Genomic DNA, 11,762 nt, shown 5'->3' with positions numbered 1-11,762 from the left:
GGATAAGAAAAGACAAAAGTAATGTCTTGGAGAAGATGATTGATGAATGGTGGTCATGATATCGTGATGGAGGATTGATTGAAGATTTTGGAATGTCTTACAATACACATACTTGATTTAATATCAATGGAGGTTCATTCTAAACTACTTCTTTTAATAAGATATTATTCTAACATGTTCATTTCTAATAGCCATTTCAACAAATTATATTTTGTGAAGATGACAATATTAAAATTGATTTTTATATTGTCAAATGATGTTTGTTGGAATGATTACTAGAAAGTAGAGTATTTGAATTATTTATGGTGTATGAACATGTTATTTCACTCTATAGTTTACTTTGGTTTCATGCATGTTTAATTTCATGAGGAGACCTTAGTTTTATTAGAGTTATGTTTTTAGTCTTTTAAAGACTAATGTGAATTATTTGTGCATTGTCATATTTTCCTTGGTAGAGGAATTTTGGGCTTGTGACTTTGTGTACTTGCTTTACTAAGGGTATTTAGTAAGTAGTTTTATTCTAATGGTGATTAGATTATTAGCCGTGTACGTTGTCATTTCAAGCGCTAACTTGTCATAGTAATATTGGTGTATATGTATGATTCCAAGTTCTTGTTTATTACCATGAATATTGGGTATGTAACTTCATAGTTAATGGTTTCTTATGCATTGTTGGAAGTATGCATATTTAATTCCTTGTAGTTTTTTTGTGTACCCATTGGAGCAAGTTATCATTAGCTTGTGATGACCCCCTAGAACATAAGTGTTTGAGTTTGTGGAAGCAAACTATGTTGAACCCTTTTCCTTGGAATATGTTGAGTGAGTTTTTACGTATAATATTTTCCTTGGATGTATACCTGATTATTCGAGTCAGTACACTTTTGGGAATTGGACCATTAATCTTGTCATGATTGGTATGGTGCTGTTTAATGAATTTTCTATGGTAGAGACTAAATAGACTTTTTATTCTCACTTTGTGTTGGTGTTGGAGTTTCATTAAAGTTGGCCAAAAGTTTTGAGACTTGAGTTTTAAGGGTTATTGATCTTTAAATGGTTTTATGGGAATTATTGAGTACATAATTTTATTATGGTATTTCTCATATTTTAACCTTGTTGAGTGATCATTTTATGATCTTAACTTTTGGGCTTATTATTTCCATGTGGGGGTTGTATTTTGTATGCTCATGTATCTTGAGAGTTTCTCTTGGAAAACCTTTATACCCCGGTGATTTTTGGAAAGTGATTGTAAGTCCAAGTCCTCGTTTCCGAAGTTTTAAAATTTAGGCGTCATGCAATTGAGACTTTAAGTCCGCTATGTGGGAAGTGCCTAATATTTCAATGTTGGACTAGTTTTCTCGGTCCTTGTATTTTTTGAGGGTACTCATTTTATTTTGCGTTTAAATCCATGACTTTTTGGGTGTCCTCTTATTGATGAGTCTTGGTATGTATTTTAGTAGTCTCATTTTAATGGTAATTTTCTTTTAGCATGTTTGTGCATGATGAATTTAATTGTTTGCCTATGCACGTTGGGATTAAAGTGTCTCTTGCTTGATTGTTCTATTTTCTTCTAATTCTTTTGTTAGTAGTGAACAAGTTGAATTTAGAAGAGACTTGAAGTTAGTGTTTTCAAAGTATGAGGATTGCCCGTTATGCTAAAAGACGTTTTTATGTATGCCTTGAATTTGTGTTGTGTAATTCCTATGAGTAAGACCTTAATTCCGTGATTTGTCAATGGAGATTTTTTGTCATTAACCTTTGAAAGGAAACTATTAGGAGTAAGTTAAGCTTACTTAAGAGTTTCGCAACCTACCTAAGGAATGTGGATATCTAGATGTTTTTCTTGAAAGGTTTTGTTGACTATTCACCGGATGGTTATTAGGAGTTTCAAGGCGGTACTTGATTTTTGGGAGAACCTTATCAAATTAAGGGATTGAGATTTTTTTATTCTTATTATTTTGGGAACAAGTTTTATATCACTTAGATCTTTGAGCAGTTTGACTTTCATTTCTATATTGCATGCTCTTTTATCATAGGTATGTAAAGTGATTGTTCTAAGTGGTAAAACCATGAGTTGTGAGTTCCCATGTTTGAGGATAAGAATTATGTGTTTATGGAATTTATTATTTGTATTGAGGTTATCACCTTTGTAATGGTACATGTACCTTATCAATATCTTGATGCATATTGATTGTGTAGAATTTGAATTCTCATAGTTGTTTAGATTAATGACTTGTGTGGAGGATTTCAATTCTTAGTTTTCCAAGGTGATAATATGTTTGGGTGTTTTACTCTATATGTTGGTGATGTGCTCAAATTAGTTTTACATCACATGTTGAATATTGAGTTTCAAACCTTCATTGAATTCCAAGTTTTCTCCCTTGAAAGTTGAAAGTGTTTTTAAAATTAAATGGTTTTTAGTAATATATGAAAACAAATGCTTGGTTTTCATAGTAAGTCATTTTCTTAAAAAATTTGAGAAATTTTGTGAAATATAAAATCATATCATTTGTTGGTGTGTGGAATGTACTATTTAGCACCAACCTTTAAAAGGACCTAAAACGTTACTTAGCTAGTGTATGCTAATATGTTTTCCACTATGATAATGATATGTATTGTTGGTATTTTGACATAGCAAGTATTTGTGAAATTTCTGTGAAATAATTGACTTGTTTTTATTTTCACAAATTTTATAGTGAACGTGTGTTTACTTCATTTTTCCAAAGTACAATGGATAAGGTATAACGGTCTTCATTTGCATTGTTTTCAAGGTATGTTACTTTGAAGTTTTTCGATGCGAATTATAGAGGTCGATATTGATGAAGTACTTTCACTAAAAGATGCTATGTTGATTTTGAGGATCATACTTTAACTTTTGTAAAAGAGAGTTATACAAAAGTGTCCCATCAAATTTAATTTGTTTAACCAAGAACAAATTGTTTTATGATTTCTAAACCATGTGTGCTTTTGAGTAATCATATATTATCCTTGCTTGTGGTTATATTTCTAACAGAAATTGAAATGCAAGGTACTCACTATGGTAAGAATATTTAATTGGGACTTATGATGATCCTTGAAGATTGAAATGTCGAGGGGGATAGGCTTTATGCCCATTTGAGTAAATTAACAAGCATTACTTGTTTATCCCTATGACATGTGTTGTAATGCTTTAATGAGGTTGAGTCTTTGAACTCTTAATGGTAAGGTTCTAGTAGAGATGCACTTTAAAGAGAACCACCGTTTGTATGAGGGTTGAGTTATATAAACTCTTAATGAATCTAACATATTGAAATGGACGCATTCAACTTGTGGATTCACCAACTAAAATTATTTGAGAGGTTGAACATTATATTATGTTCTTAATGAATCTATGGTCTTGTGGGGGTTGATATAGGTACGAGGTAGCTCTTGATGGTTCACTAAAAGTGAACATATTTTAACCCTATTGACTAAGTGCTATTTTGAGAAGCACTTGAAGATTCACCTACATGGTTGTGAAGACTCTCCATCTTCTATGGAAACTTGGGCGGTTTCCTAGAGCTTCCATGAGAACTAAGGTAAACGCATGGCTTAAAACGCGTACACTTTGCGGAGTCCACATGATCTTTGGAGTAAGGTATGTGTTGTGGGGGCGTGGCTTAAATCTTAGAGTTTCAAGGTTAGTCCACTCTTTCATCAACAACTTGAGGGTTTCAAGGTTCATCCACCCTTGGGTTTGTGAGTCATAGTTCCACTTCACTAATCATTTGGTTTCAATTTACTTTATGTAACACCAAATGTTATGTATTAAGCTCCTTTATGCCCAAAAATTCATCTTCTTTTCATCATTTCTTTTTCTATCTTTAGTGGGGAATTGTTGGAAATAAAGCTTGAAAAAGAGGTCCGCCCGATGGTCATCGGGCGGAGGGCGCCTGATCGGACGCGCGTACAAAGGGAAAATGGGCAAGTAATTCGCCCGATCGGGCGGTGGGCGCCCGATCGGGCAGTGGATCGGGCGGATACAAAAAGATGTCTTTTGGACGTTGGATTTGGTTCCTCGTGATTCCTTTTGTAAACAACCTTTTTGTTGATATTTTGAGTGACTTAATTGTTCCAATTATGTTGAGTTAAGTTGTTAGATGATCCCCTTGATTAAGGAGGTTATTAAACTCTTCATAATCATACTTAAGTCTATTGATGATGGTCATTGGATTCCTTTGAATCCTTTGGCTTCCTTGGGTTGTTTTGATTCCTCCACTAAGTCATATGTAACCTCCCTTTTACTGATTTTGATGAATTATTCTTTGTGGTTATTCTCCATGTTTATGGAGATAATTAAATCTCTCATGATTATGAGTGATTTTATTATCCTTTATGGTCATTGATCTCTTTAGATCTTTGGACTTCATTTGGTGGTTGGTTTTCCCAAAACCTTATAACTTCCTTCTCTTCTTGATTGGAATATTATATATATATATATATATATATATATATATATATATATATATATATATATATGTCGTTCTTTCATTCTTGGAAAACTAAGATAAGAAAGCTTCACTCTTGTCATCTATTTTCTCTCCTCTCCTTTCCTTCTTTTGGGCATAAGTTTATGTGGCTCCATCTCATCACCCAAAAGTTCCTTTGTGTGATGAGGGTTGTGTAAACCTTAGGGAATGTATCGGTGAATACAATTGTGCACCCCAGTTGCACCGAATCTCGTTTTCAAGGCAGTGGTTTGGTTACCACGGCGCAACGATTTCCTAAACACATTCTTATTCTTATTCTAGTATTTTGCCTTGAAAACCCAATTATTACAAGAGATTGGACTCAGTCAAAGCACTTATATCAATAAGGTGCTTGAAAGATTCAATATGGCAGACTCCAAGCGAGGCTACCTACCCATTTCTCATGGAATTACTCTCAGCAAGACTCAGTGCCCAAAAATACTGGATGAGCGTAGACGAATGAGTGGGATTCCATATGCATCATTGATTTGTTCAATAATGTATGCTATGATATGTACACGCCTGGATGTTGCGTACGCACTCAGTGCTACGAGCAGATACCAGTCAGACCCAGGAGAGGCACATTGGACTGCTGCCAAGAATATTCTGAAGTACCTGAAAAGGCACAAAGATGATTTCCTGGTCTATGGTGGAAATGATGAATTAATTTTTAAAGGCTATACGGACGCAAGTTTCCAAACCGACAATGATAATTTCAGATCACAGTCTGGGTTTGTCTTCTGCCTCAACGGGGGTGCAGTAAGCTGGAAAAGTGATAAGCAAAGCACCATTGCGGATTCTACAACTGAAGCGGAGTACATTGCTGCACATGGAGCAGCAAAGGAAGCTATTTGGCTAAGGAAGTTCATAGGTGAACTTGGTGTAGTCCCCTCCATTAAAGGACCAATAGCTCTGTATTGTGATAATAATGGAGCTATTGCACAAGCAAGGAGCCTAGACACCACCAGAGAGTCAAACATGTACTTCGTAGATTTCACCTTCTACGAGAGTTCGTTGAAAGAAAAGAAGTCGAGATAAGCAAAATTGGAACTGATGACAACATCTCAGATCCATTAACTAAACCTCTGCCGCAGGCGAAGCACAACTCGCACACTGCAGCTATGGGAATCAAGCATATTGGGGAATGGCTTTGATGTCCTTATTTAATGTTTTAAAGTTTTAGAGTTTAATAGTTTGTAAAACGTTATTGGTTAACCATTCACTTCAATGAATATAATTCATTTTTCCATTTAATTTGTGGTTTATTAAATGATGAGTCCCTTCAATTTGACGATATATTCAAGATACACTGTCAGGACCAGTCCTGTGACTAAGAAATATCTATCAAGTGAACTTGAATGTCAAAAGTTGAAAATGGTCCCTAGTTAGAGTTTTCTATAAAGATGGACGCATAGAAAACGCTAGACGACTAGAATGCAAGATGACTAGTAGTTCTGTTTCTTGAACTATGTGGACATGGTAATGTCGCAATCATTTGCATAGATACTTACTTTGGGAAGACTAGTATCGGCCAGACCTATGAAACTTTACTGTAAGAGATGAAAATTTGTCATAAGTAAATTTCATTAAAATTATTAGACACTAATCCTCAATACCTGAGTGATTTGAGATTACTTGTTTGAGAACTGGTTGCTTTGACGTTGTCAACCGTCGCACCATAAAAGGAGGCTATAAAGGCAACGCTCGGGTAATCACCTATCAAACGAAGTCTAATCTCAAGTTCACAAGATTGGGATTGTCCTCCCATAAATCGGGATGAGATGCTGAAAGTTGTACAAGGCCACTCGGAGAGCTAGAAACTATAAAATGCATGGCCGTGCTCAGATGAATCATAGACTATGATTATCTGTTTATTTGATCAGTTGAACTCTGAAACCGAAAAACACCTCTAGACATAATAAGGATGACAACTCTTTTCTTATGTTCATTAGCAAGCATCAAGCGACAAAGGAATTAGGAAATGCACACTTGTCCCTAAGGACAAGTGGGAGACTGAAGGAAATAATTCCCTTGGTCCAAGTATGCATATTAATGCTAAGTCTAATAAATATGGTTCAGTATTAATTATACAAGTTAATAATTCAGTGAGATCGAGTGAATTGTATGCCTAGCTAGAGGCCGCTTCAGTTCAAGTGGAATTAATAATATTAATCCACAGCTTACTCTTGACTGAACCCGTAGGGTCACACAAATAGTACGTAAACGGATCAAGTATTTAAAGGAATTAAATACTCCATCTATGGATATTCGAAATCGAAGGATCTCGGTTCCAGTGGGAGTTGAAATCGTCAAAGGCAAATTATGAATACTCCGGAAACGATGATATTGCCGGAAACGGAAATATGGATCGTATCGGAAATATAAATATTATCCAAGTCGTAGATGTTGCCGGAAACGGAAACATGGTACGTATCGGAAAATACTATCGGGAATGGAAATATTGCCGGAATATGAAATATTGCCGGAAACGGAAATATTGTCGGAATCGAAAATATTATCGGAATCGGAAATTTATTCCGGAATCGAAAATATTAAATATTGTTCGATTCGGAAATGAATTCCGGAATCGGAAAATTAATCAGAAGCGCGACGTACGAAATAAACATCGGCCGAGCTTGCTAGATGCAAGGCCCAGCACAAAGCTAGGCCCGCGCCTAGCGAAGCCCGCGCGCAAAAGCAAACACATAGGCGCAGCCCGCTGCGCCACGCAAGCAGGCCCAGCCGAGCACGAAGCAAGGCCAGGCCCAGCGAGCGAGGCCAGCAAGCCGGCGCGCCCTTCGTGGGCTGCGAGCAGCTGCTGGGCCAAGCTCAGCGCGCGCGTACAGCGCCCTTCGTGGGTTGTGCGTGTGTTTGTGTTTTTGTACGAAGCCTTGATCGAATAGGATTCGTTTAGATTAATTTCCTAAAGCTACTAGAAATTAGATGTTAAGTTAAACACTAATTAAATAGATTGAATTTAAGTCTAATTCAGATAAGCTAAATTGAATCCTAGTAGATTTCTAAAATCCGATTTCCCTACCCTATAAATAGGTGATGATATTCACAATTTATAATGATCCAATTCAAGTATTCATATATAGTTTTATGCTTAAAACTAATACATTTATTTGCCTCAAAATATTGAATATTACATAGAACCTTAGGTGCAATTCTAGTTAGTTAAATCTAAGGCGGATCCGAGCGTGTTGTGGACTATCTACGGAGGGACGAAATTTGGAGTCCTAGACTTGTTCTTGTTCGGTTCGGGCGCAGCTAGGTAGGGCACGCTACAAAGAGTATGCATCTTAAATTTTGCTAATTGTTATATGGAAATTAATTTGGATTCCTGGCTTAATGGTTTTACCGCATGATTTATATTCAATTATATGTATCATAACCTAACAAATAATTGTATATATTATTGTGATTTTGCTCAACGGGTATCTAGAAAATCGACAATTTAGAAGTTTTTTTCTCATAGCAAACTGAATTATGACAGCAAGTTTCTTGACTTATTCCAGCAAAATAATTTGAAGCGGGAAGCAATGCAGCAGGCAACAAATAGGGATCAACCTCTGAATAAGGAGTAACTAAAGAAGCCACGAAACCTAACAAAAGAGGAAGACTTTATGGACTTACTGTTTATAACCTCAACCAAAATCACTTCAGATCCAGTTACACCAGCTACTGCTATTTCGCAGCTTAAGCCCTCAACAGTTGTAGTTGACTTGGAACTTGGAAAAGTAAAAGATGAACATGAGACTGAGGTACAAGACAAGTCTGTTGCTCTTGGAACATCCGGGATCCAACTTTTTCCCTTCCCAAGGGTGGAGCTACCCTGTGTCATCGTGTGTCACGTGTCACGAGATTATTTAAAAAAATAAAAACAAATCAAACCCGCGAAAATGAAGTTTCAGGCTTTAGGTTTTTTTATTTTCACACAATTACGCAAAGTCGTAAACCCCTCTTCAGCTCTTCTACTGTTCTTTCCGCCACCGCCCAAGTCCCAACTGTCGATCGCCGCCAAAGTCTCAACTGTCGCCACCGCCCAAGTCCCAACTGTCGAACGCCGCCAAAGTCCCAACTATCGCCGTCGCCCAAGTCCCATATGTCGACTATCGGAAGTGTTTTGTGAAGGACTCAATCAGTCCACCGCAATCCGCAAAGAAACGAGCAGCGGAGCAGGTTGTGGCCTTCGTCAAATCGTCGTCGTTTGAAGAAACCATGCGTGGATGGCCGGTTGCGCTGGTTGCTCGCCCGTTGTGAAGGGTCGCCAGTCTCGATGTCTCGTCATCACTAACTCCATTGCAGATTTGCAGGTACTTTACTTAATTACTTTTTAAATTAAACTTGAACAAATTCAGAAAATAGTTAGGGTTCCTCACTTTTGTTTTCTTGTAAAATTGAATTTAAATTGACATTCGTGCTTCTACTTGTTTCCTTCCTCTACATTGTAATCATGTTGGTTTCTACTTGCTAATGCTATTATGTTTTCATCCTTCAGTGGCACTAGATAATTTAGATTAAATATTATCTGTGCATTTGTGTGAAGTCTCCCAATAAGGTTTTTCATTAATTTGAACCCATTTAGATTATTCAAATATGCAATGCTATTTTTCTTCATTATTATTACTGATATGAATACTATTTGTGTCTTAATCCTTTCCCTTTTGTTCTGTCAAATTCTTTTGATTGTAAAACACAAAAACCTTTATTCTAAAGTGAAAATTTGGATTTACTTTGGATTCCGACATTGGATGAAATTAAGAACTCTCAAACTGGTTTGTTTCCCCCTCTATTTGTGACATAATTTTCAGAATGAAGAGGGAAAAAACGCGGGATAATTCAAGTTTCTTTTCTATAAGAACGCCTCTTTCACAAAACGCTCCTCCTCCACAAGCCCATCCTCCTCCACAAGCTCCTCCTCCACAAAATCCCCCCCCCCCCCCCCCTCCACCTCAAGCAAGTGAATAAAATCTTCCTCTGCATCAAGCAAGTGAACAACAATCCTCTCCATCACACAACCCTCAAAATCAAGATGACCAATCTTATCCTCAAGTTAGTTCTCATCCTAGAGCTTCTTAGCGGTGAAAGATTAAGTGAACTTGATATTGTCAATCTTCAACATAACCTCAGAATGAGGAGAAAGATGACTGATTTACATCCAGATGATAGATATATAGTGAGGAGAATTTACCTTCAAAGAAAGCTTTGTCAACCTGAAGAATTCAAGTATCCTCAATCACTTTACGGGACGAAAAAGTGTAGATTTAACGTTACTTGGCAAACTTGGCTTGAGTGTAGTGTTTTTAAAGATGCTGATTTTTGTTTCATTTGCTATTTGTTCAAAGATGAACACACAGTTGGAGGTGATGCTTTTGTTGGTGAGGGTTTCAGCTGTTGGAATAGATTATGTACACTTAAAGATCATGCAATTACACACATGGGTGTCCACCATAAGGTGGTGGTTGCAATGGAGTTATTCAAGAAACAAAAGAGTAGTATTACCACCGCTTTATCAAAGAAAACGGAGGAAACTATGAGTGGTTATCGCAAGAGACTGGAGGCTTCAATCACAATAATTTGATGGTTTTTACTCCAAGGGTTGTCTTTTCGTGGTCACGATGAAGGTGAAAGTTCATTGAATAGAGGTAATTTTATTGCATTATTGACTCTTGTTTCCGAACATGATGTTGAATATTCCAAAGTTGTTTTGAAAAAGGCTCCTCGTAATTTTCAACTTACTTCTCTGGATGTTCAAAAAGATATTATCAATGCTTGTGCAAAAGAGAAAACTAAAGAAATACTTGAAGATCATAAAGATCTTAAGGGTGAGGATTTTTTTTGCCATCCTTTGTGACGAGTCTGCCAATGTTTCTGATAAGGAACAAATGACTCTTTGTTTGAGATATGTTAATAAAAGGGGAGAAGTGTGTGAACGTTTTCTTGGTGTTGTGCATGTTCCCAATACTACTTCTTTGACTCTTTAAGCTGCTAATGAGTCATTACTCATGGAGTTCTCTTTAACTTTCTCTCAAGTTCGGGATCAGGGTTATGATGGGGAAAGCAATATACAAGGTTCAACCAGTGGCCTCAAAACTTTGATATTGAATGAATGTTCTCAAGCATACTTTGTACATTGCTTTGCCCATCAACTTCAGTTGACACAAGTTTCCCTTGCTAAAAAGAATTCAGATCGTTTTTGGTTTTTTGTTGATGTACTTGAAACTCTCTTGAATTTTGTGGGAGGTTCACCTAAGAGGAAAGAATTTCTTCGAGAAATACAAGCTCGACGTGTTGTAGAGCATTATCATTAGGAGAAGTTGAAACAAGAATGAGATTAAATCAAGAACGTGGCTTGGATAGACCTCGTGACACTCATTGGGGGACTCACTTTAAAACAATCTTGAATGTGTTTGATTTATATCCCACTATCTTTAAGTCACTTGATTCCGTTGTTGGAGTTTATGATACAACTGATTCGAATAAAACACAATCTATTACACACATGTTGATGTATTTTGATTTTGTGTTGTAGCACACTTGATGGTTGCTATATTTGGGATTAAAAATGAATTGAATGTGGCATTGCAAACATTGTAAGTGCAATGGCTATGGTTGATGTAACGAAGTTCAATTTGCAAAAGATGAGAGATGAAGAATGAGATTCTCATATGGAGAAAGTCACTTATTTTATGGATAAACATGACATTGAGGTTCTAAATATGGAGGGGAGATATGTTGTTCCTGGGAGAAAGATGTATAGAGGTAATGGCCCATAAGTGACAAATCTTCATCATTTCCGAGTTGATGTTTTTCTACGTGGCATTGATCTTCAATTACAAGAACTTGAAAATCGATTCCCCGTGGTAAGTAAAGAGTTACTTGTGTGTATGTCTTGCTTTAATCCCTCTAATAAATTTGCTTCTTTTATTGATTCAACTTGCTAAATACTATCCCGATGATTTCCCAACTACGGAAATAATTGTCTTTGATCCTGCACTTCAAAATTTCATTGTTATTATGAGAACAAATGATAGATTTTAGAATCTGAAGACTATTAATGAGCTTTCTATGAAACTTGTTGAGACAGAGAAGCATGCAACTCATAAACGGGTCTACTTGGTTTTGAGGTTGGTGTTGACTCTCCCCGTTGCAATAGTGTTTTCTGGAAAGACGAAAGTGAAAGATAAATTGCGCAATATATAGCATAGGAGATCAAATGTTGAATGATTGTTTGATTACTTATCTAGAGAGAGATTTGTTTTTGAATGTTGA

The 11,762-nt window shown here is 36.5% G+C and overlaps 1 protein-coding gene across 1 annotated transcript; it reads left to right on the top strand.

The window, feature by feature from the left end:
* Window positions 1–9,522: 9,522 nt before the first annotated feature.
* Window positions 9,523–10,801, top strand: LOC110791951 (uncharacterized). The gene is made up of 3 exons (XM_021996723.2): window positions 9,523–10,030; window positions 10,088–10,315; window positions 10,476–10,801. The coding sequence occupies exons 1-3, from the start codon at window positions 9,523–9,525 to the stop codon at window positions 10,799–10,801; spliced, it is 1,062 nt and encodes a 353-aa protein (XP_021852415.2).
* Window positions 10,802–11,762: the final 961 nt, after the last annotated feature.

This window comes from Spinacia oleracea, chromosome 1 (assembly GCF_020520425.1).
Source record: "Spinacia oleracea cultivar Varoflay chromosome 1, BTI_SOV_V1, whole genome shotgun sequence".
Taxonomy (NCBI): Eukaryota; Viridiplantae; Streptophyta; class Magnoliopsida; order Caryophyllales; family Amaranthaceae; genus Spinacia; species Spinacia oleracea.
Note: the sequence above shows the minus strand (reverse complement) of the source record. Positions and strands in the feature narration are given on the sequence as shown.

Excerpts from the sequence above, each read along its gene's own strand:
- LOC110791951 (XM_021996723.2), top strand. The coding sequence starts at position 9,523 with ATGACCAATCTTATCCTCAAGTTAGTTCTCATCCTAGAGCTTCTTAGC. Across the intron at positions 10,031-10,087 it reads AACGGAGGAAACTATGAGTG|GGTTGTCTTTTCGTGGTCAC; the intron begins GTTATCGCAAGA and ends TTTTACTCCAAG. Across the intron at positions 10,316-10,475 it reads AGATCATAAAGATCTTAAGG|CTGCTAATGAGTCATTACTC; the intron begins GTGAGGATTTTT and ends TGACTCTTTAAG.